The following is a 23,777-nucleotide window of genomic DNA, read 5'->3' as shown; positions in this document are numbered from 1 at the left end:
AAGGCTCAGAAATAAATAAATAGAATTATCTCACATATACCTAGCAGCTAGCCACGTTTCTTTTTTCCGTCCCTTCGTTTTGGTCGCATTTGATGCGACTTCTGGCTCTGGCTGTGATGATAACGTACGACGTCAACGACATTCCAGTACCTTCTGGATTGGCTTATGCCATGACTCAGACTGGGGAAAAAGTAGGACAAAGATGCGCTGGCAGTGATATATACCAGTAGATCTCGTCCGATCTAGACCGCCAATGAGCAACGAGGCGGGAAGCAACAGATCTTGATTCGATCGTCCTTCGGGTTGATTCTATGGGCCTGGTGCGGTTGGGTTGCATGTGCGCCATGACTATGTATCTGTTGTATCTGTTCTCAGAACAGCAAAGAATGACGTTCGCAAATTGTCCCCAGCGTCATGTTTCTATCTGTCCACGGGACGACCTGGTTCGGCAAGCCACTTCACTTTTATGTCTGCTTCTTCAAATGACGATGGCTTGAGCTGAAAGTCATTCCCACGAATGCGATTGCTCTTCTCTATGAAACGCGGGCAACGCTTGGGTGATGACGTCCTGAAGCCTTTTGCTCCCGGACCACCTGCTGCGGCGGAACAACCCGAAGCTCGGGGTTACTTTGGCGCAAATTGTGGTATGTCTCATGGTTGGTCGTACTGGTGGATGACATTCGTCAGATGAAGATCGTGACCCCAAGGAACACCGAGCTCTTGAGTTCGGACCGACTGTTCAGCAAGCAATGTCTGATAACCGCCAACTCTTGCGCCTTTGAGCGAACAGATCGGTAGGATGGCGAGAGTTTAAGATAAAACGCGTGTCTGATTAACGACTTAGTCAGAAACACCTACAACGATCTCGAAGATAACCGGACACGTACCACGAATTGTTCCAACGACTCCTCGAAAAGCTCGTTATTCACACCAACGCCTCCGGGATGTTCAACCGGAGACAACGGGTTTTTAACCACTACCAAAACAACCGTGTCAGTAATTGCCGATAGGAGTGGTTGTCCGAGATCAGAATCGCAACGCACCATATTCAACGTAAAGGTTGATGTAAATCTGTTGCAAAGCCACCCGCATACTCGGACTCTTGATATCGGTAAGCATCACAAACTTGATGTTCGTAGGAGTTTCGTAATAATGCAGCTTGTATTGACTGGTGCGATAGCTGACGAAACTAATGGCAAGACACGAGAAAGAATTAGCATTGAGAGGGGGAGGGCGCCTTCCTCGGCGCAAGGTGATCCTGATCAGCTTACCTATCCTCGTCACCTCCGAGCTTGCGAGCCATGTTCCGTAAAGAGAAGACCGTGCCAAAGATCAGCTTCGCGTCATCGTCGGTGGTCTGCGCAGATTGGCCCAGGACAGCCGGCGATCCATTGGCCGGAGCCGATGCCTCAGAAGTCGGGCGTGAGGATTTCCCGGTAAACGAGCTCGGACGGGGGAGCCAGCGCCGCTTGTAGACGCATTCCGCTGGCAAGAACAGACGGGTTAGCAGAGTTCCCCACAAGGATGACGTGTCCAGGGGGAAACATACCATGGCGATCAAAGATGTAGAAGGAATAGACAACCATGGTGCGGAAGAGGATGAGACGGGGAGTTCAACGTGAGGTTTGGAAGGGAGGAACAGCTGGAAGGTAATAATCCTAAGGCATGGAAGCGTTGAATTAGGCTCGACTTGCGACTCGTGGGCGGTGAGCTGGTCCGGCCAATGCTGGAAGCGGGTCCAAAGACGCCCGTAATACGACTAGGCCGAGCGTTCGTGCCTGAGTCTCTGGCCAGGTACCTTTTCGCTTCAGAATTGCGGACGGAGTGACTTGCGGCGCATCGATACGAGAAGCTCCGGCCGGTAATTCAGTTACACATGGAACCTGCCTCTCCACCATCGTCGGCCTAAGGTATCCTTTCCTTTCCTCTCTCTCCTCTATTCTACGTCTACCTCTCTCTTCTTCCGCCTCTTTCATCGCCAGCCCTGATGGAAAGAGTGTGATCTCACTACGCTCCTGCTACTTAAATCGGCCTGTCCTCGGCTCCGTTCGTCCTCCGTCCCTCCACTTCAGTTCTGATCGTCATCTCCGACCTTTGCTTCGCGCACCCCTCCAAGCCTTTCCCCACATTCGGACGTAGGCATCCAGGTTTCGCCCTATCCGCCTGAGAAAAGGTCCAATCAATAACGAACCTAAGCGACATCCTCTCGGGTTGCTCTGCCCCTCTTCGTTGCTTCGGGATTTCTATGTTCAATGGCCAACGAAAATGCCGACGTTTCCAGTCAGGCCAGTCAAAACCCCGTTGATCGCCCGGCGCCTCAACATCCCCGACCAGCTCGTTATGCGTGAGTTGCCTTGATGACTTCTCGGATATAAGGATCGTCATACCTGGACGTTTTACCTATGATGCCCCTTAACCGCTGACTAAATTGGCTCCAGCTCAACGCCCTCGTACGAAAGTCCACAGAGACACTACCGCCGAAATCCCATAGTTAGACGGCCGGTCAAGGTTGCTACACTCTTCCCCAGCTCCCTGTTTCTGTCTTTCCTTGCATAGAGCGTGATGCTGATGAATCTGGTGAGCGGTCGGTAGGAAACACTCAATGCTCGATCGGAGTATACCACTAGTCAGGATGATGGTACTGCCGAACACAGAATCAACCAGTATTGGATTAAACAGGAAATTGGCAGAGGCTCGTTTGGAGCTGTGCACCTCGCTATTGACCAGTTTGGAAATGAATTCGTGAGTGCTCGGCTCTCCATTCCACCGGGACTTTCCTTCCCCGGTGCCGGGCATGCGATAGCCGGCTTGTACAATATTGGCCTACTAACCGGTTTGTACTGAAACCAGGCCGTCAAAGAATTCTCCAAAGCGCGTTTGAGAAAGCGTGCCCAGTCCCACCTTTTGCGCAGACCTAGAATCCCCAAAACTTCGTCAGACGGCTTCAACTCTCCCCTCCATCGCCGTCCGATGGGATTGGACAACGACCTAAGAGGAAACGCCCTGTACCTCATCAAGGAAGAGATAGCTATCATGAAGAAGCTGCATCATAACAACCTTGTGTCCTTAATAGAAGTCTTAGACGACCCAACCGAAGACTCCCTGTATATGGTCATGGAGATGTGTAAAAAGGGTGTGATTATGAAGGTCGGGCTCGAAGAAAGGGCCGACCCTTATGAGGATGGGTTGTGCCGTTGTTGGTTCCGCGACTTGATTCTAGGCATTGAGTATTTACATGCGCAGGGAATTGTGCACCGCGACATCAAGCCGGATAACTGCCTAGTAACGAGCGACGATGTCCTCAAGGTTGTCGATTTTGGCGTGTCCGAAATGTTTGAGAAGGATTCGGATATGTTCACGGCAAAGTCAGCAGGCTCTCCGGCTTTCCTGCCCCCCGAGCTATGTGTCGTTAAACATGGCGATGTATCCGGCAAGGCGGCTGACATATGGTCCATGGGAGTCACGCTATACTGTCTTCGATACGGCAAATTGCCGTTCGAGAAACAAAGTATTTTCGAGCTTTATGATGCTATCAAGAATGACCCCATCGCGTGTGAAGGCGAAACCGATGACAATTTCAAGAATTTGATGACACGGATCCTGGAAAAAGATCCGGCGAAGAGAATTACCATGGATGAGCTTCGAGTAAGTTGGAGACGATCCCTTTTCATGCGAATACGACGCTTATAAAAAGGAATTCAGGCACATCCTTGGGTAACAAGAGACGGACTAGACCCTCTGTTGTCAGAGAGTGAGAACACTGCCGAAATCATCGGGCTTCCCACGGAAGAGGAAATGAATTCGGCCATTACGAAGAACATCGGGCATGTTTTGGCCGTGGTAAGTCCCTACCCGCTTCTTGTACCGGGTGCAACGCCGAACTAACAGTGAGCCGTAGATGAAAGCTGTCAAGAATTTCAAAAGGTTGATAGACCCAGCCAAGGCAGAGCCGCCCATGCAGAGTATCCTCGGACAGGAGTATGAATCACATTTCGTTCAACCACCTCTTGAGATGGAACCGGAGGAAGACTTTCCAATGGAAACCGTGCCAGAATTCAATAAGAGCCAGAGCTTGAACACCTATGACCGAAGAGGTCAGGAGCTTGATAACGTCCTCCAAGGATATCATCAGCAGCGTGAAGGGTTGCCTCTTAACCGGCCGCTGGATAGTGGCAGCCAAACGAATCCTTCCGGTGACGTCAGCACAAATACCAGGAGTGCCGTGGCTGAGACCAAGGACGCAAGTTCTGTACGGGGTGGTAACATTCGTGACGAACCCGGAGACGATATGCAGCCATCCGTCCCTCAGTCCCCATCGACACATGTCTCTTTGTCTCGAGCTAGCTCGGCGACGACCAAACGCAGCGTTGAGGGGACACGTGGGCATGCTCGAGACCCACTGGAGGAGGAATTTCCATTCTTGTGCATTGGGCCATCTACATATACCGGTCCAGCACAGCCAGACGCCGACGGTGACACCGATATGGAGTACGTCTGTGACGAACCGGAAAATATCTCTGACACCGAAGCCGAGCCGATTGTGAGCGAGTCCCCTGGTGCTGCCGAATTTGATATCTACGAAACTGCGTACCGGCAGGAAATCGAACGTATACGCAAACGCGACGTTCCTCGTCAGGGGTCCGCGCCCAAGGTGTACCTGACTCGCCGCGTGGAGGGCAGGGACGACATGACAAAACTGGTGCAACAAGAAGAGGGTTCCGGCACGATACCCAGGGTCGGCAAGAGAATCGCCGTACCCTCGGGCCCAAGCCTGAGTTTTGCAGTCAGTGCCATTCGAGCCCAGCTCGACCAGCAGCGCCAACAGCAGCAGCAAGAACAACCACCCCCACCATCAAAGGCAGCAGATTCCCACCCCGGCCACAAGTCTCCGCCTCCTTTATCTCCATCTCAAGTCTCAGAGTCTACAACCTCATCGGTCGCAGCCACAGGTGTCTCAGCTGCAGAGTCCTCATCACCGGAGAACTCCCGGACTAAATTGCGTTCTCTGCTTGATCGTGTAAGAGGGGGGCAATAACTTTAGTTAGACTTAATACAAACCAAAGCGAGGAAACCACCTTGTCGAAGACTTGATGTGCTTCTGTAAAAGACTACCAAGAAATGCTTACCGGAGAAGATCCGTCCAATTTCCCACAGCAGAGGCGCCTGCGAACCGGTACCAATAGAGCAGTATTTGCCGGTGTACGACAGATAGGTTTCATTGGTGTAATTTGTAATCAACGAGATCAATAGTTAGGCCATTCTGACACTCACATGTGTAGTGCAATGGTGGTACCTACATCATGGTTCTCCAGCGGCATCTTCGGAAGAAGCTCGGTGGGCTGAAGAGAGGGAAAGAGAGAAGAGACAGGATTTGCAGCTAGACAGAAGACAGAACACATTCTGCGACAGAGACCAACGATTGTGTACGTTTCCAAGCTATGGGCAGACCGTCTGGAACACAATGATCTCCCATTCAAGAAACAGGCTGAACACATATATAGCATCAATGAAATATGCAGGTATTGAGTAATTGTACATGCAAAGGTTGAGCCTCTTTTTTTTCTAGGATAGTCAACCAAGTGGATGAAAAGTCATTATAAAAGAGTGAAGACTAGATAAGAAAGAGAACGGGTAAAACAGAGAGAGTAGAGTTCTGCTCAACATTATATCATAACGGTCATTCGAGTTCAAGATCGAGCGGGCTTCCTGAGGAAGGATAGAAGATGCTGACATGCGAGGATTGGTTGTTTCGCTATGCAAGAAAAAAACTGGACTGGATTAGATTCATGTCGCTCAACGTCATTCAGACACAGCGTAAAAAGAAAGATGATGAAAGAAAGAGATTATATCCAAGTATGGGTTCTTGCCGACGTGTGTTAAATCATTCATGCTTCATCATGAACATGGGACCTGTCTTTGTCGCACATTCAGAGCTCGAAATAAACCAGATAGAGATTGGGCGCCAAGCTCTGGTAAAGAAATTCGTATAATTTTGGGCTTGTAGCCCGTTGAGTATAGGGGCAAGAAATGATACTGCTCGCCGGTGTGATAGCGAGGATAGAAAATCAAAGAGTAATGAAAGGAAGGAATATAAATAGGAAAATGCGTCGCTCATAGTTTCTTTTTCGTTGCCACTCGTCCCATGCTGGAATGAAGTTGAAGTTCGTACCATCACCTTCTAAATTGTCCCTCGGTTCCGGGGGTGGGTTTCGTTTGTTGTGTGCTCAGGGTTTGCGGAATGAAGATCATTTGGCCGTTACTCCGTTCGTTTTTCACTCGGGGTGCGCAAAGGCATTTCTGGTCCCGACACGGGGGGTTCATCATGACGTCTGCTGGTGGGGTGAAAGAGGGTTCTTCGGTCTGCGAAGGGTATCCTGTCGGGATGAGGTCGTTCAAAGGGGCGCTCGGCGGGATCCGCGCGCGACATTGTCTCCCTATGCCCCAACTGCAGTGCCTGTGGTGATGGTAACGTCTGTCTCATATCTGTTGGACGAGGTAGCTCTCTTAATGTCGGACCTATGTCACGGTTGATTGAGTCTCTCGGCCGATCGTCCTCACCAGGCCCAACGAACCCCATCGTCCTTGCGATTGGAGGCGCGTAGCGTGGATCGGGCTGCGGGACCTGCGGGGGACGGCTTCCCGTGGCCTGGGGTATAAATGTAGCCCCAAATGGCTCGACCCCGGCGGGGCTGGTCGGCGCAGAGGGAATCTTCATCTTGCTGGATCCAGGCCGTCGCGGGGGAGGGTACGTTTCTCCCCGGGCTTCGGCAGCTGCCTTGCGTCGCTCGGATTCGGCCTTGCTTGGCCGTCCGCGTTTACGCGGTGGCTCGCCTCTGGTCACTAGGTTTTCCGCGCCCGGCGAGACAAGGGCCGATGCACCACTTTCGCTGCTCAGAGATGCCGTGCTGGCTCCCGCCGGACGAGGCTGGATTGCTCGCGGAGCGAGAATAGGCTTGTCAGCAGGAAAGAGGGGGCGCTTGCGGACATTGCCGCCCTCAAATGGAGGCGCAGGGGGTACCGAGGGTTCGTGACGCGGTGGAGGGAAAGGCCCCATGCCTGGATTGACTGATGTTTGGACATGTTGACACATGTTGTAGAATGCCAGCTGACAGGAATTCAAGGAACGACCTAGAGAGATGGTGTCAGCCGTCTAAGTTAGAAGAATACAATGCGCCGATAATGCCAGTCTTGATCCAGCAGGAAGAGGGCATGAGTCCCACGGTCTCGGAAGACAAGTAAGAAGGCGTCGGCAAATCTGTACCTGAAGGGAGAGGGATATCCGCCCAACTCGGGGAGATATTGAAGTCCCGAATCATCTTTACCAGATGGCTAGAAGGGAATCCTGCTTTCTTGAGGATTTCTGTAAGCAGGGTGTACTAGACTCATAAGATCTTCCAGTCAGCCCACAAATTCCCTCACCATGGGGGAAGACCGAAGTCCAATACAACGTATTCACTAGGGAGATAGAACAATTATCATGATAGGAAAGGAGATAGTCCCTACCTTCTCCTCCTCGGTCCATGGTCTTTCCGGTGGATTCGACATATCCAGCAGACCATGGAAGCGAGGATCTCTAGCTTCCCTTCACCATAGACAATAGCAACCAAGAAATCTAACGCGAAGGACCAGACTTCGAGCTGGGCACCACTATTGATAAGAGACGCGTCACGCGACTACGACACCAAGAGACAATACAGAGAAAATCAACCGCGATCCCTCCCTCAAGAGTCTGAACCTGTGAATCAAAGAAGAAAAACCGAAAAAGATAGAAAACCAGGAAATAAGAACAAACAAAACGAAGGAGCCTCCCAGGTGCAACGATGCGTCTACAGCGGTGTATAAACACGTGGTTGCTCAGATAGAAATCAGAAAATGGGCTAGCAGCACCACGATGACGAGCAAAGGGGAAAGGCAGTAAGAGTAAAGAAGAGAGGAAGAGAGGAAGAGGAATCAGTGCACATGGGATGGACAGTAGACATTGAAGGTCGGCCTAGGATTCATGAATGAGATGCAAGGCGAGATGCAACACATGAGAAATTCGACCTGGAGATGCCAGCGGCGCAAGCGAGGTCCGGATGTACAAGATAAGTTCCCACTTAGTAGAAGCAAAAGGGCGAAATCACGGTTGGTTCTAGGCTTCGAGGGACGGCGTGGAGAGCGAGAGCGAGCGACGGAGGAGGGCCAAGACCCCAAAAACCAAAAGAAAAGAAAAGAATGGAACCACAAGCGGATAACGGCGCTGGCGGAGAAGAAGACAAGAAAGAGAGAGAGCTTGCCGTTGCTGGAGATGTAATGGGCTTCTGGAACAAACCGTTTCAACGATGCATTGTGGTCCGGGAACACCCCAATGGAATGAATGTACTGTACTCCTTATGGGAGGACAAAAAGGGGGCTCGAGAAGAGAAGAAAAAAAATTAAACAAAAAATAAAATAAAGTAAGAATACAGAAAAAAGGACAGAAAATAAATCAAGTCGAAACCAAAAAGGGGAAAGACAGAGAGGGAGGGGGTACACGACAAGTAAGAGAAAAGAGTACCAAGTAGGCAAGTAACACTCTATCGCTTTCGAAGGAACTTTTCTGACCAAACGGACTTTTAATTCGGGTCTGCGCAGAAAAAGACCAGTGCAGACACCAAGCATGCGTCCGGCTTGCCAGAGGAAAGCTGCAGGGACTCTTTTCCCTAGTGCCCACTGTGTTGTGCCCTCTGGAGTGGTTTATTTCTTTTTTTTTCCCTCTTCCTTTTTTTTTCGAAAAAGAAAAAAGGCCCAGGGAAAGCCACAGGGAATCAGACGAGGTGGACCGGACCAACCAGCCTGGGGTGGATTAGGCCGTGTTCTACCAAGAAAAGGATAGCGTTTCAAAAACGACGGTTTCAGATGATTCCAAGCGTCAAGAAGGATCGGAAGAAAACAAACAACACCGAAGAGGGGCACATTAACTCTGGGTTTTCCGAATGAGGGCCAAAAGAGTTCAGGGGGGGCGCCAAAGATAAACTAAGAAATAAATGTCAAATTATGAACTAGAAAATGTACAAACAAACAAACAAATAAATAAAAAGGAACGGTAGACGGAGGCTAATGATGCATAAAGCTGCGGAACGGTAGGAACCTGGACGAGCGAAGTGATCAAGGGGGTAAAGACCAAAACAGGGCCCGGTATGAAGAAATGATGCAACAGCTTGGGACTACTGTTGTACTCCCTGGACTACGGCTTTCACCAAGATTGAAAGAGGGGGCTAGGAGGGAAAAAGAAAAAGAAGAAAGGGCGGGAAACAGGGACGATTCAAGACGACGTCAAGCCGTACAGACAGGCCGCAAAGGCTTGCCATCTAAATGAGGAAACGCGAGTCGCTCACTTCATCCCACGAGAAAGAGCGCAATCCCGATGGTCCAAGATGTGAGTCTGACTCTGGGATGATTAGTGATGGGTGGAGACTCGTGCCCCAAGACGTTGGGTCGGTCGACGGGCCAGAGTCGACATCGTTGCGCAGAAGTCAGAAGTTCAGAACTGAAGCTCCAGAATCATGAGCGAGGTTCGGGGCTAGCTCCCGCATGCAGATGGTGCGGTCGATCCATCCCGAAGGCAGCTGTCGCCTTTGTCTGGCGTGCTCAATTCTCAAGATCTGTAGGGATCAGAGTTACAGACAGAACATAACATTCGTTATGCAGCAGCGTGCATTGGCCCTTCTGGCGATGACGGGAACGCATTCCATCGATGACTGGCACACAGTTGATAGCAGCGGAGCCAAAATGATAACCGCAGAGTGGGGTTGATAGGCCCCGCAATAGACGCAGACGAAAGCAAAATCCTGGAGGCTGGGTAAAGAAAGAATGGAGCCCGTTAGTTCCGAAGGTAATGGAAAGAACAGACTGCAAGGATTTAATTCTGGCCAATACAATTAACCATGAAACGGGACTTCTCAATCACGCTAGTAACTTCGGATTGAGGCTAGGGGGAAGACACAAGGGAAAGAAAGCGAGAGAGAACGAAGTACATCGAGTATGCATGAGATGAGGGGGTGGCTCAAGGATGGGGAACATAAAGAGAATTGGATTTTTTGTTTTTTTCCGGATTATCCTTCTTCAGGGAAAACAAAAGAAAGAAGAGAGACAAGACCAGGGACACAGGAAATAAAATGCAGAAAGAACATATGAATCATCAAAATTCGGATGGAAATGCGAGCAAAAGCGACAAAAATATGGCGGGAATGATACACATTACACAGCCTTTTTATTTTTTCTTTTTCTTTCTTTTTCTTTTTTTTGGCCCTCTTTATTGTCGGCCGGAGGGGAGGGGCCGACAAGTTGACAGGGACCAAAACCGATCAAGCAGAATGGACGACATGAGTTTCTTCATCCACAAGGCAGGCGGACTAATGCCACCACCGCGCTTGTGAACCTGCTAGTGCTACATCGTCGCAGTGGTAGTGCTGAGCTAGGCAGCGTTGCCGCTAGATTTCATTTGACGGGTCGACTGTCGGGTGGTGGACAGGTATTCTTAGCAGGGAGAGTTGCCAGTTAGAGGAGCCGTCGCATCTGATCGATACTAACAATGGTCCATGCACGAGAACCATCGGCATGCAGGAGAGGCAGCGCCCCGCCGATTTGAATCAACCGTCAGTCCGTAGTCCGAGATGGTCCTGCATGGACAACTTGTCAAGGAAGCCATTGAATATTTAGAGTTTGACCCATTTATCCCGACGGAACCAAGAGGGAGAAGAAGAAGGGTGAAGGGAAGGGTGACATGTATGATAGGAATGGGGATGGAGAATTGAAGATGAGGGGAACGTTCACAAGTGACGAGGATGGAGGATGGAGGGATCAACGGTGTAATCAGGAAGGAGTGAAGGGGCAGCAGACTCGAGAGTTCCAGCCTGGAGTGCAGTGTACTCCGTAGAGAGGGGGAAAGGGAAGGAGGGAGGAGGGGGGGAAAGAGTTGAAAAAATAAAAATAAAATAAAATAATAAAAATGGCTGGTATTTCAGGTACTCCGTAGTACTCCGTCTAGTGTAAAGTACCCGGTACCGGTACCTTGGTCAGAAGTCGCGGTCATCATCTGGCAGGCGGGACATCTTCGCCCGCCCCACCTCCCAGGTACCCGTCACGCTTGTCTCGACTCCCATTAGTCATCGCCGGCCCCGGTGTCGTCAAAGTATCCCGTACGATACCTGGTACCTGGGATTGGGGGACCCTCAACATTGGATTAAATTAATTGATCGGAATTAAGGAATTAATCAATCAATCTGCTATCGATATTCGACACGCTCAAGGGCTTATACAGGTTTAAACCATTAATCGGAGGATCGATTTCCGGTCTTTGTCGACGATCTCTCTCCCTCAGTAAGTACTACTACACCATGTGTCTGTCTCTGTCTGTCGACTCCTAAAGGTATGTACGAGTAGTACGGTACATAGTTACATACAGACACCTGACTAAGGGAAGGAGGATCCCGGAGCGTCGCCCTCTGCATCCTTAGTCCCCTTCGACCTTTCCATCATCCTGTTCGGACGGGCACGAATCTCGCCTCGCCCGTCTGTGTTCATGACAAACGGCTATACTTCCTCTGACATGCGCCTGGGATTTCAAATTTCCTTATATTATCCTCTTGAAACGCATTGACTCCCTCCTTCGTAACCTGAACCGGTGCCGGTGACACCACCCGTTCATGCACCGTGAGGAGTCCGGATGAATTGGGGTCGAGGATTTGACTTGCAGCAACCGGTCACAAGAATAGAATCCACTAGGTAATCCACCCATGACACCGACTGGACTGGACTGGACCGGACTGGCCTGGTCTGGTCTGGTCTGGTCTGGTCTGCCGCTGATTTATTTTCTCCGTTGTGAATTGGTCGCTTAACTCGATCGCCGGCTGGTTTTACGATATTTGCGTCCAATGGTTACCCGCCTGCCGGACTTCAACGTCTCTCTCTCCCTCTCTCCCTCTCCGTCTCCCTCTGTTTGCTCTTTGGATCTCTCCCCTCCCCCCCCCTCCCCATCATTATTATTTTTGCGGTACCCTCTTTTTTACCTCTGATTTCGGAGGCTTTGGGCGCATTCCTTCCAGGCAAACGGAGAAACGATTGGACGTATCGCTCTGCTGACTTATCTCCTGCGTCTTGTCTCATCTTCTCCTGCAGATCCTTTCTGATATGTCCCAGCCACCCTTAGATAGAAGCTGCATGCGCAGGATACTAGTCCGATCAATTTGGTCTTCTCGTGGCCTATAATTCTAGGACTGTTCTCGGCGTGCCTGCCTTTCGTTGCAAAGCAACGGTCCCTCGCCCTTGCTGCGTCCTTATTCTACTACTAGTTTATTCGGGGTCCGTCTCGGTACTTCCTCCGGGAAATGTTAGTCATTCGAAGCTGATCTGGCGGTGTCACGGATGGCTCTTTCCCCAGTGGCACTGGCCGTTCAATTGATATCTGCTTGAGAAAGCCATGGTGTATTCTAATCCCTACAACCGGGATTTCGGCCTGATTCCCCTCCAGTCATGCGGTTGGCTCCGCAAGTCCTGCGTCTGGCCCTCCGGCCTTGATCCTACACTTTGCAGCGGAAACGCATCGTTTGTCCAACTATTTCTACGTTGACCAGGACTTAAGTCATGTGAAAACTAAATCTTGTTGCTTGTCAACCCGTTTAGGCACGAAATGACCCGACTAATAGCCCTTCGGTTGATTACGCCGTCGTTTTCTTAACACTTTTTGTTTCGCGTCCTCGTGTCGACAGGTCCCGCGCTGTACGTGGATAGCGGTGAGCATGTACCGTTTAGCCAGTGTATACAAAAACAAAGAGAGGGGAAAGAAACAAAGCTCATCTGTTCTCGTGGGGCTTTTTTATGAGAAAAGCTGCTGTCGGTGCAGACTCGGACCTTAAGATACCGCCCTGGCTTGAGGCCGAACACGTCCCTCTTCGCGCCAGTGAATAAACAGCAAGAGAGAACAGGAAAGCACCGCTTGATCCCATGGCTTCTTGTATCGACATAACCCAGGACTTCCGATCCACGGCCGATGATCATTAGCCGACTTTCTGTGTCGAGAAGGGCGCAGTTCTAGTGCATGATTGGGAGAGATGCGCGGCGAGCGCAACGACCATTCAGAAGGGGGGAAACCAAATCGTGTTCTATTTTGTCTTTTTTCCCCTTTAGCACCATGATATTTCCGAGGACAGTGACAATTGAAAGAGTGGACAACGGAGTGAATGAATAGCAAGCCGAAGCCCATGCGAGCCAGGTCGTCGAGGGCTTTAGAAGCGTATTAAATGTGAACAATTCCTTGATTCTATTTTCTTTTTCCTTCCAGACATTTCTTGGCGCGGGTAAGGGAGAGAGAAGGAGGGAAAAAAAAAAAAAAAGAAAGGAAAAAAAAAAAAAAAAAACGTGGAGGTTTGTTTTACGGCGACTTTGGACTTTGGCTGGTTCACGACCAATTCTGGACTCGCAATTCCTCGCCTTTCTTTCTTTCCCCTCTCGGTCTGCCCGTGACCCCATCATTCTCTCTTCTTCCTCGCCCTCTGCCTCTCTCCCATTCTTTCCATCACCTCAACCTCTCCACTCCACCATTTTGCCAACTCTTCCGCCAATTCCACCCTTCTCGCCCTTCCACCCTCCCCCAGCTGCCACCCCCAGCGCATTCCCTTGCTGGCTCCGGTACTAGGCGCGCGCCGTCCGTGTCGTCATGTTACCCCATGACTACGCGGACCGTCAGTCAGAATCTGTAGCGGATGGGGTGACCGCGATGAAGCTGGAGCCCGACAGTGCCACCGATGCTCCCACCTCGAATGGCGGAAGCGCCGTGATCAAGGATGACCCCGAGAGGGCGTCCAACTCACCACCCACGATCGACCAGAACAATGGGCCAACTGCGTTCGCCGCCAAATCGCGGTCTTCCTCGCGCACTCCGATCAAAAAAGATGAGCAACTTGATGAACACGCAGACAACCTCGATGATGCCGCCACGGAGGAGAGAATCGGGGGCGGTATCACGGTCAAATTGGAGCCCGGACAGCCTCCCAAGTTGACTCGCAGCTCGTCCCAGAAGGTTGTCCCGCGCCCGCCGCAGTTGTTCTCGCATTTGCCAGATAGCACCGCGGAAGCTCGGTCGACTTTCGAGTTGATGGAAACGTGCACGTATGCAAACAAATATATGGGTTATACGGAACATGCGATGGAATGTGATTGTGCTGAGGAATGGGGTAAGAATTTTTTTAATCCTCGATTTTCTTCCCGTACTTTGCACGCTTTCCCTGCTTGGTTTTTTCAACCACTCGTGTCACCTCTTTTTTCGGACGCAAAAAGATTGGTGTTCGCGAATATTTCAGTCATCTCTTTCCTACGCTTGCATATTCCTTCTCCCCCCCTCGATACTTCTGCCACTCTCCGTATTTTAATTCGTATCTTTACAATTTCGCTCTTTTGACGATGAATCCAGTATACGGATCTTCGCGCAAAAATTTGAGCTCATCTCTAACGCAAGGCAGACTCATCTATCGGTCAAAATTTGGCATGCGGAGAAGACTCGGACTGTATCAATCGCGCAACCAAAATCGAGTGCATGGGAGATTGTGGATGCGGCCCAGAATGTCAAAACCAGCGATTTCAGCGCAAAGAGTACGCCCCTGTGGCTGTCATCAAAACGGAGAAAAAAGGATTCGGCCTGCGTGCCGAGGCCGACCTGCGACCGCATCAGTTCATCTTCGAGTATGTAGGTGAAGTGATCAACGAAGGTCCGTTTCGACGGCGTATGAGGCAATACGACGAGGAGGGCATTAAACACTTTTATTTCATGTCCCTGAGCAAGGGCGAATTCGTCGACGCGACCAAAAAGGGTAACTTGGGCCGGTTTTGTAACCATTCGTGCAATCCCAACTGTTATGTCGACAAGTGGGTCGTTGGAGAGAAGCTTCGCATGGGCATTTTCGCGGAACGGAGCATTCAGGCCGGCGAAGAACTCGTCTTCAACTACAATGTCGACCGCTACGGCGCCGACCCCCAGCCCTGTTATTGTGGCGAGCCAAATTGCACGGGCTTCATCGGCGGGAGGACGCAGACGGAACGTGCTACCAAGTTGTCGAATGCGACTATCGAAGCCTTGGGAATTGACGACGCGGATGGATGGGATACCGCGGTGGCCAAGCGCCCACGCAAGAAGAAGATGGGCGAGGATGACGAAGAATATGTGGATAGCGTACAACCCAAGTCCCTGGATGAAAACGGCGTCACCAAGGTCATGGCGGCTCTGATGCAGTGCAAGGAGAAGTGGATCGCGGTCAAACTTCTGGGCCGCATTCAACGCTGTGATGACGAGCGGGTTAGCAATCGCGTTGTCAAGATGCACGGCTATCAAATTCTCAACTCGCAGCTGGCCATGTGGAAGGATGACACCAATGTCGCCCTGCAGATCTTGGACATCCTCGACGGGTTTCCTCGCTTGACCCGGAACAAGATCATCGACTCGAAAATCGAGTCGACCATCCAACCATTGACGAGTTGTGGCGAGGAGCGGGTCGAGAAGAAGGCAGCTTCGCTTTTGCAGAGCTGGTCGACGCTGGAAATCGGCTACCGCATTCCGCGCATGAAGAGAGATCCAGCCGCCTTCGCACAGGCTGTCAATCAATTCGAGCGACGAGAGACGAACGCTCGCGATGAGCGGAGACGGACAAAATCACGCTCTCGATCGAGGTCACGATCAATCGAGGCCCCCAGAGGGCCTACCGCTCAGAATCGCGGCGGCGCGCGGGCCTCGCACCATCACGGACCCAGGTCATTTCGGCGTCAATTCAATCCGCTCCCTGCAGGTTGGTTTGCCGCCGAATCGAACGGACGGACTTATTACTACTCGGCGCGTGGCGATACCACCTGGACGCGCCCAACGGTGCCGGCACCCCAACCCCCTCCGCCACCCAAAGAATCGAGAGACAAGGCGCTGCAGGATATCATTGATGGCATCATGAATGCCAAGGAAAACACTCCGAAGGAGAAGACCGGCACGCCTGTCACCCCGCAAACATCCAAACCCACCCCGGATAAAAAGGAAGGCCAGGAGAAGTGGAGGAACTACAGCGAAGACAAGCGAAAGAAGCTCTACGAAAATACGGTGAGAAATAGTTCGCTTGACCCAGTGTCTCCGACTTATTGCTTATTCTCCTCTCTATCAGCTATTCCCCCACGTCAAATACGTTGTGGACAAGTTCAAGCACAAACTTCCGAAAGACGACCTGAAACGTTATGCTAAAGATGTAAGCCCCGAGCCACCCCTTTCAAAAATATCGGATAAAATCCTATTGCTAATCCAAATACGTGTCTCATAGGTGGCAAAAAAGCTGGTCAATTCCGATTTCAAGAACAACCGAGTGGATGATCCTACTAAGATCGACGAAAAACAGCAGAAGAAGGTCAAGAAGTTCTGCAAGGAGTACTTCGACAAAGCCGTGGTGAAACACCGGGCTTTCGAGAAGCGGAAAGCGGAAAAGCACGCGCAAGGAACGGACTCGAAACCGGACGACACCCCCCAAGTCCCCAGTGACGATGAGGCATTGGATGATGTCAAGATGTCCGACGACGAGGGCGACAAGGCCGAGGAGAAAGAGACGCCCGCGAGCGTGGAAGATCCGCAAGGGGGTCAGAAACGGAAGCGATCCGAGTCCAACACCGGCGAGGGAATTCTAGGAGACGAAGCCACTTCGTCTTCGAAACGACAACGTTCTTCGACGCCTCCTCCCCCTCCTCCGCCACCACCGCCGCCGCCGCCGGACGAGAGCAATGATGACAGCCCTCCCAACGACGGTGAAAATCCGGCCGAACAACTCCAGTCCAATGGAGATTACACGCCGGAGCTGAATGAGCTCGAGCGATCGCAAATCGACATTGAAGGGAGGGTATAGCGAGCAACCTATCATCTCTTTTTTCCCCCCTTCTTCCTCTCTTCGTTTTTGTCTTTTTTTTCCCTCTCCACCCCTCTACCCCTTTGCCCTTCTTTTTCTGACTGAAGTATTTCGAACGGGAGTTCAGCGGCGTTGATCTTTCTGCGTATCTATTATAATACCTACTTTTTCTTTTTCTTTTTTGCTATTTCTCTCGATTTTCACTGTGTTTTTATCTCCATTTTCTTTCTTTTGCATGTTTATTTATTTTTTGTCTCCATGTACCGTACACTGTCAATACCCCCTCATATTTGCGCTCTTATTTACTGGTTATGGTTATATTGCATACCGCTGGAAGAAATTCCATTCCACAGCAGCAGGAAGCAGGCAACAGGCAACAGGCAACAGGCAGGAAAAAAGCATGGATGGATGGTTGGATGGATGAACTGCCTCTCTTTTGATCAATCAGTGTATAACTAAATAAATTTCTTTCTGTCTTTCCTCTTGTCCCCACCCCCTCCCCCTCCAAATTTTGAAATAGTGCTGAGGCTCTGGTCAGAACAGAACAACTCAAATCTAGAACAAGTTTTTTCTCTCATACTCATTCTTATCTGCAATCTCCATCTCAATATTTTACAAGGAAAAAGGTACGTGGGTCAAAATATCAGTCCAATCCGTCCACTCAATCAAAGTATGTATTAGAAGATACATATGTGTACACCGTAGTAGATGCTTTTTTTATTCCTTCTCTCAACAACGAGATGTCAATTGTCCAATCAAGCGTGAAAAGGAAAGAGAGAGATAGGAAAAAAAGGAAAACCAATCGACTCCCCCGAAACAATGCGGATATAAGGACGAGGGACTAAGAGGTTAAAAAAAAAAGTTTTGAATGTCCAGGACGTTAAGAAAAATCGTTACAGAAAATATATTCTCCACCAACTTCTGTTCTGAGAAGCTTAGTAGAAACTCTCCACGATACTCTCCTTGTTGGCACCGCCCATGCCGACACCCCGAGGGCCCATCTCGCCCAGTCGGAACACGCTCTCAATCACACTCAGCTCGGTGGCCGTCGTGTCCAGACCCGTCACGGCCAACCAGTCGTTGACGACCATACCAGCACCCACGACGGGGCTACCGCGGTTAACACTACCGGCGACCAGAGGCACCTGCAGCAGCGAGGAGAGCTCGTCCTGATCGCGGATCGAGGTCTTGGGGTGCACAATACCGCCCTGGTTGGAGAGGGCCATGTACGAGCCGGTCAAGACGTTATCGGCAACGGTTTGGCGGAAGACTTCGACTCCGAGGACGTCCGCGATGCTGTGGTCAATTCCTGTCAGCCTTGCTTTTCTTGTTTCCCTGGTGCTTCCTAACGTCCCGCCCCCTTCAACCCAAACAAACGAAGAGAGGACAAGTGAATCCTTACATTTCTTCGGTTTCTCGCTCCAGATCCGGGTGGATGATTGCCACGTGATCATTACAGCAGATGACATTTCCCAGCGCCGAAAGACGTTCTTCTATCCGTTGAATCTTCACCGAATCTGGCAGCGTATTCCGCAGATGTTGCAGTTCCTGGTCTGTGGTGGTGGTGGGCACCAAGAGGCCGTTCTTGTTGCTGGTGTGGTGTTAGCTCACTGCAGAAACGATCATCCCTAAGAGAGTCGGATATAAAGCAAAAAAGGGCGGAGGCTTTGCGTGAGGGATTCGGACATACCCTACTGTTAGACGACCGACGATCCGGGTTCCGGCGATGGTAGCATGGCAGATGGGGATGACATCTTGCAGTTCGGCCTCGAATACACTGCGCAATCGAATAGGTCAGCGGCGTGCTCACGGGACACCGTCCGGGCGGGTACAAGAATTTGGCAGTACCTGTAAAAGTTCTCGGAGGCTCCGATGGCGACAATCGCATACGAGTTGGTAAGTCGGGAGAAGACACCGACTCTGTCGGAAGATTGCTTGTTAGCGGCCTGGAGATTTCTTATGCAAGGCGTCGACAAGCCAAGATGTCCGACAATCACTCACTCGTTGGAGTTCTCGAATTGAGCGCGGACAGCCATGATTCTATCGGGACTGGATTGAAGACAATATTCGGAGGGAATGACGAGGGACGATTGACGGAAGGCCCGCGCAAGGCAGATGTGTGAGGTAGGGTGGGGGAGGAGAATGCGCAGAAAGGCGGACAGGTGAACAAGGCTGTGAATGAGGAGATCAAGCCAGCGCAGTCGAGGGAAGTGCGAGGGGGAGATATAAGCAGGTCAAGTCGACGCCCCAGACCAGAATCTTTTTCGTCGTTCACGAAATCCTCGACGAGCCCCGCGGCGCTAGTCCCGATTGGGGTGAGGAGTCATGCGGCGAGTCATCATGATCCATCGTTAGTCATCGCCACTCCTTCCATCAACTAGTGTGTTATTAGTTACCTACGGTGTACGGAGTAGTTATGCAGATCTCCATCAGACAGGCGGAATTCTAAAGATAGAAAGGAAAATGAAATTGTATCATATCGAATCAAGAAATCGCTCCAGAAACAGTGCAGTATTATCATAGTCATACCCAACCCACGCAAAACCCATTGAATGAAACCAAAAGTCCCTCTCGCCATCTGCTCGTCAGCTCCGCCAGCCCCCATCCGCTAGTCAGTATGGCGGACGTGGTCCCGGAGGAGGATGAGGCGGTGGATAGTAAAGATGCGAGGGATGATGCCCCGCGAGATATCCCGGCAACGGCGGCCGTTGAAAGTTCGAGCCTGGTGGCGGCGGTAGCTGAGGGGGGCCACTCCTGGACGCGAAAGGGTCGGGCAGTCCCAACTGCTCGTTGATCGGAGGGATTTGTTGTGCCGCAGGAAGAAGTCGACGCGGCGCCTGGCGATGGGGGGTGGGAGGAGGAAGCACAAACGATCGTGGATCCGTCGGGCCATGAACCACCGATGGAGGAGGCTGCGGGAGAAGCGTGCGATGAGCGGAAAGGCGGGGCGTGGCCTGGACTATCGAGGGACGAGGGAGCTCGGCTGCCGCTACATCGGCCAGGGCAAACAATGCCGTCGGACGCACGGCGGGGGCAGGGGGGTGAAACTCCGGCCCCGGTCCTCCGCCATGTCGCACTTCGACGATGCCCGTTGCCTCCAAGAGCATGTCCACAATCTGATGAGCAGAGAGGCCACCCACGCCGGCAGTATCGCCAATTTCCTTCATCTGAGGGTCAATGTCATCGCCCAGTTTAGCACGTTGAACGAAATCCTCCCAGCCATGGTAGCCTCGATCGTAGGCGGCAGCTCCTGTCGTGTTTCGGACGGAGGAAGAATTGAAGCCTCGAATGAACTCCTTTGCGGGAGGGACGATGGGCCCCCGCTCCGGTTCGGCCTCGGAACCGTCCGTCTACGCGTTCGTGCATCAGTTGATAGCTCTCAGTGATGTGGGATCTATAAGAAATGGCAGGGCTTACCTCGGTGTGCTCGTCATCCTCCGCCGCCCGGCGGCCCTCCACAAAAGCCATATAGTCTCCTTGGCTGGCGTAGAAATGCTCTGTCTGAATATAGCGCGCCGATGCCTGCAACCGATGACTGTCAGCAAACCTCTCCTGACGATTAGGAAGCGGAACGCAACCACTTACTCTGAACCTCTCTTCGATAGCTTCCTTGTTGGCAGCAAATATCCGATTCTCTTGCTCCACTTTGAGCTCATACTCTCGGCGAAACAGCTCCTTTCTTTCTCGAAGCCTCTCTTGCAAGAGATCGTTGATCTCGTCGTACTCGGGGACATTCTTATGTGCATTCTTGTCTCGAGTGAGCTTTTTCTCCGACTGATCTGCCAGCACGGCCAACGCTAACCGATGGGCGGCTGCCACTTTCTTGAATGCCTTGTCAAGTTCGCGCTGCCGATCCCGGAGTTTTTGAGTGGCTGCACTTGGGGAAGGGGAACGTTCGAGTTCGACATCACTCGAGCGATCGAGCTGGCGACCCGTGCGGCCTCCGCGAGCACTTCGAGTACCGCCACGCCCACGCCGGCTTGCTGCAAAGCGTGCTGCTGCTCTGCTACGCCCGCCGCGCCCTCGCCCCCTCACACGGCCACCCCGCAGCGCCTTGCCGCTGGTAGGCCCCGTGGCAAGTTCGGGAGTCGATCCCTCAACCTCCTCCGTAATCTGCCGAGATTCGCTGTCGGTTTTAGGTTCAGTCGCAGCGTCCTCCGGCGTTTGCGACTCGGGTTTGTCTGTAGGGCCGTTTGGCAACTGATGTTCCGAAGCAGGCTCCTCCCCCTCCACGCCCTCCTCTTCCTCTTCCATTTTAGGCTTCTTGCTGGGGGAAGCAACGGGACTGGCAGTAGGGTCTGCAGTCTCGTGATCGTCGGCCTCCGAAGGTCTACGCTTTCGAGTTGCCAACGGACTGCTGTTCGTTTTCGTAGTAGGGCTCACGGCCTCGTCAGCCATAGATCCACCGAAATCGCTCTTCTTTTCCTGGGAGCCGGCAACCTCGCGGGTCCGATCTGCGGACTGGGTGAATGTAATCCTAAGATTCCGCGAAGCTTCGCTATTTAACGGCTTAGACTCCTCGACACTTTCAGGGACAGCGGCATCTGGAGAAGGTGCTTTGGGCAGCATTTCCGCCGGATCGGTGAATTTAGCCCCGTCCAAGATTTGTCGACTCCGTTTGCGAGTTCGGGTTCCGGAGGCAACGCCTACGGAAGGACTTGCCTCCTCGGGTCGCCTAACCGCAATATCTGCATGAGAGACATTCTCACTTGCGGCCGGCTGGGGCTGCGGTCGCAATCGAGCCGACTGCCTCGTCGTCCGGGGAGTTTCTTCGACCGTCGGGCCTCGTTTGACCCGTTTGGCCCGAGGAGTTTCGGGGACAGTTGACGAGGCCGTGCCATCCGGCTGAGTCGGGGCAGCAGGTACAGCAGGGACGGCGGCCCGCGTTCGAGAAGCACGGGTCTCACGAGTCGTACTCGCGGAAGTGCTTGCTACATGGTTTGCGGCACAGCTTGCTGCATTGTTGGCAGCGATGCCTGACCCGGACGAGCGGCGAGTCTTAAGCGTGATGATTCGGGATGGGCGATTAGGTCCACTCTTGTTGGTGGTAGTAGGGGTGTGAGTGTTGCTTTTGTTACTATCAGTTTGGTGGGCACGTGCGTCCTGACTTGCACGCAGACTTCGCGTCACGCGAATGTGCGAAGTATCACCAACGGCCGATTCTATGCTCGTGGTGAGAAGATTTTCACAAATGGCAGTAGACGCCCGGCCAACTTACGATTGGTGCTCAGAGGGGTGGCTGGAGGGCCGCCAGCCGGGGTTGTAGTTGACCCTTTGGTGGCCTCGATTTTACGCTTGACCCCGCCCATCGCGATCTTCTGCGACTGCGTGTTAGTACCAAAGACAATGTAGAAGCACACCCCGGGGTAAGAAGTAGAGAAAAGTCCCGGGAAAGAATGGATGCGCAGTGAACGTGGATAGACGGAGTGGCAGGAAGACAAGAAAGGAAGAGACGCAAGGTCAAATAGATGAGGAAGAAGATGAAAGGAACTCAAGAACTTTAAAAGGGTGTTACAAAACGACGCTGAGGCAATAAGGCGATGACCCGAGATATGCTAATATATTAAGTCGGGAGAGGGAAATGGTAAGGGTTAGATAGAAGAAAGCAAGTGAAAGGGATTAGGCTGGCAGATCGGAGTCATGAATAATACAATGCGAAGTAAGAGAGATAGAGAGAGAGAAGCAGTTGCTGTGGAATGAGGAGCAGGAACACAAGACAATAGGAAGGGGGAAGTGAAGGGGCATTAGAGGAAAGGAAATAAAGTCGGCGGTGACAGGAAGACAGAAAGGTCAGGTGAATCGTAGTAGTTGTGAAGATAGATGGACGTTCAGATATGGAGATATGAAGATATGGAAATATGACAATATGGAGAAATGCGGCAGAGAGAACGTGTTGGGGCAGGGAATAGAAGGGGGCGAAAAAAAAAAAAGAAAAAAAAAGAAAGAAAGAAAGGGAAAGGATGAAAACAAGAGAAAATGAAAAAGGCCGAGAGGACCGAGCGAGAAGGCAGATCGATTTACATACCGAAGAAGATGCGACAGAGCATGCACGGGAAGAACAAGCAACGAGAGAAAAGCGCAAGGCGAGAAGGGAGGAAGAGATGAGCGAAGTAGAGAGTAGAGAGTAAAGACTAAAGTAGTGGAGGAAGTCAGAACGCGGTTCGGTCAAGTGGATCCGCATGTAGATTTTAGTCGCCGGATGAAGTAGTCGCAACACGATGGCCTAATTGCTTTCACTCACTCTCGGGCTCCAGTTCTCTCGACTCGTCCAAATTCTTCAAGGAAAAAAGAATGTCACGAAGATCCGACTCGTAGTTGATAGATCTTCCTGCAGAAGCAGATGGAACGTTGTTCCGATAGGGGGAGAACGTTGTAAGGAAAGAAAAGGAAAAGGATGATCCCAGCGATTTAAGACCTGACGGACCTGATAGGAATCACGGCACCGTCAATGGAACACTGCGAGTCCTACAGCTGGGGGGAGAATAGAAAGGGGAGAAACAGTAGATGAGAGGATGCGAGAGGCGGAGGAAGGAAGAGACGGAGAAAGAAGTAAGAAAGAAAAGGGCGGATTTAGTTCGGGGGTTTGGCACCAGAATGCAGGATTTTACGAAGCGTCCGGGGAAGGAATTCCGATCATGAAAATCAATTAATTCCAATTGTATTTGGGGAAAGACGGGAGAGGAAGAACACAAAAAGGCAGAGGCAGAGATAGAAGAGACAGAGAGACAGAGAGGAAGAGAGAAAGAGAAGAGGAAGAAGAGGAAAGAAGACGCAAGGGAAAAAGGTGAGTTTTCCCTTCTCGCCCACGATTTCGCTGGTATTACCTTCTCCGAGCACTCTCCTACTAGCACTCTACCACTGACCACGCCTCCCCTACGAAGGTTCTCGACATTGAAT

General features: G+C 51.5%; 6 protein-coding genes across 6 annotated transcripts; 3 read left to right on the top strand and 3 right to left on the bottom strand.

Annotated features, from left to right (window-relative positions):
• Nucleotides 1-517: 517 nt before the first annotated feature.
• Nucleotides 518-782, top strand: KD926_008475 (uncharacterized protein; the record flags this gene model as incomplete). The annotated part of the gene is made up of 2 exons (XM_053101204.1): nucleotides 518-644; nucleotides 688-782. The coding sequence occupies 2 exons, from the start codon at nucleotides 518-520 to the stop codon at nucleotides 780-782; spliced, it is 222 nt and encodes a 73-aa protein (XP_052955255.1).
• Nucleotides 783-810: 28 nt separating this feature from the next.
• KD926_008474 (TRAPP subunit BET5) lies at nucleotides 811-1,586 on the bottom strand (the record flags this gene model as incomplete). Its single annotated transcript, XM_053101203.1, has 5 exons — nucleotides 811-828; nucleotides 888-976; nucleotides 1,044-1,189; nucleotides 1,272-1,485; nucleotides 1,550-1,586. 5 exons carry the CDS (start codon nucleotides 1,584-1,586, stop codon nucleotides 811-813), a joined length of 504 nt encoding a protein of 167 aa, XP_052955254.1.
• Nucleotides 1,587-2,252: 666 nt separating this feature from the next.
• KD926_008473 (putative calcium/calmodulin dependent protein kinase) lies at nucleotides 2,253-5,035 on the top strand (the record flags this gene model as incomplete). Its single annotated transcript, XM_053101202.1, has 6 exons — nucleotides 2,253-2,344; nucleotides 2,439-2,534; nucleotides 2,628-2,742; nucleotides 2,851-3,645; nucleotides 3,703-3,840; nucleotides 3,899-5,035. 6 exons carry the CDS (start codon nucleotides 2,253-2,255, stop codon nucleotides 5,033-5,035), a joined length of 2,373 nt encoding a protein of 790 aa, XP_052955253.1.
• A 1,221-nt stretch (nucleotides 5,036-6,256) lies between these two features.
• KD926_008472 (putative AT DNA binding protein) lies at nucleotides 6,257-7,090 on the bottom strand (the record flags this gene model as incomplete). Its single annotated transcript, XM_053101201.1, has 1 exon — nucleotides 6,257-7,090. The coding sequence occupies one exon, from the start codon at nucleotides 7,088-7,090 to the stop codon at nucleotides 6,257-6,259; it is 834 nt and encodes a 277-aa protein (XP_052955252.1).
• A 6,585-nt stretch (nucleotides 7,091-13,675) lies between these two features.
• On the top strand, nucleotides 13,676-16,880 carry set2 (SET and WW domain protein; the record flags this gene model as incomplete). The annotated part of the gene is made up of 4 exons (XM_053101200.1): nucleotides 13,676-14,192; nucleotides 14,478-16,093; nucleotides 16,155-16,235; nucleotides 16,308-16,880. The coding sequence occupies 4 exons, from the start codon at nucleotides 13,676-13,678 to the stop codon at nucleotides 16,878-16,880; spliced, it is 2,787 nt and encodes a 928-aa protein (XP_052955251.1).
• A 935-nt stretch (nucleotides 16,881-17,815) lies between these two features.
• On the bottom strand, nucleotides 17,816-22,189 carry KD926_008470 (translation initiation factor 6; the record flags this gene model as incomplete). The annotated part of the gene is made up of 9 exons (XM_053101199.1): nucleotides 17,816-18,176; nucleotides 18,283-18,471; nucleotides 18,571-18,657; nucleotides 18,729-18,800; nucleotides 18,882-19,052; nucleotides 19,581-20,230; nucleotides 20,298-20,402; nucleotides 20,466-22,042; nucleotides 22,099-22,189. The coding sequence occupies 9 exons, from the start codon at nucleotides 22,187-22,189 to the stop codon at nucleotides 17,816-17,818; spliced, it is 3,303 nt and encodes a 1,100-aa protein (XP_052955250.1).
• Nucleotides 22,190-23,777: the final 1,588 nt, after the last annotated feature.

The sequence above is a fragment of the Aspergillus affinis genome, assembly GCF_023601865.1.
Source record: "Aspergillus affinis strain CMG 70 chromosome Unknown NODE_55_length_207115_cov_84_504473, whole genome shotgun sequence".
NCBI classification, from domain to species: Eukaryota; Fungi; Ascomycota; class Eurotiomycetes; order Eurotiales; family Aspergillaceae; genus Aspergillus; species Aspergillus affinis.
Note: the sequence above shows the minus strand (reverse complement) of the source record. Positions and strands in the feature narration are given on the sequence as shown.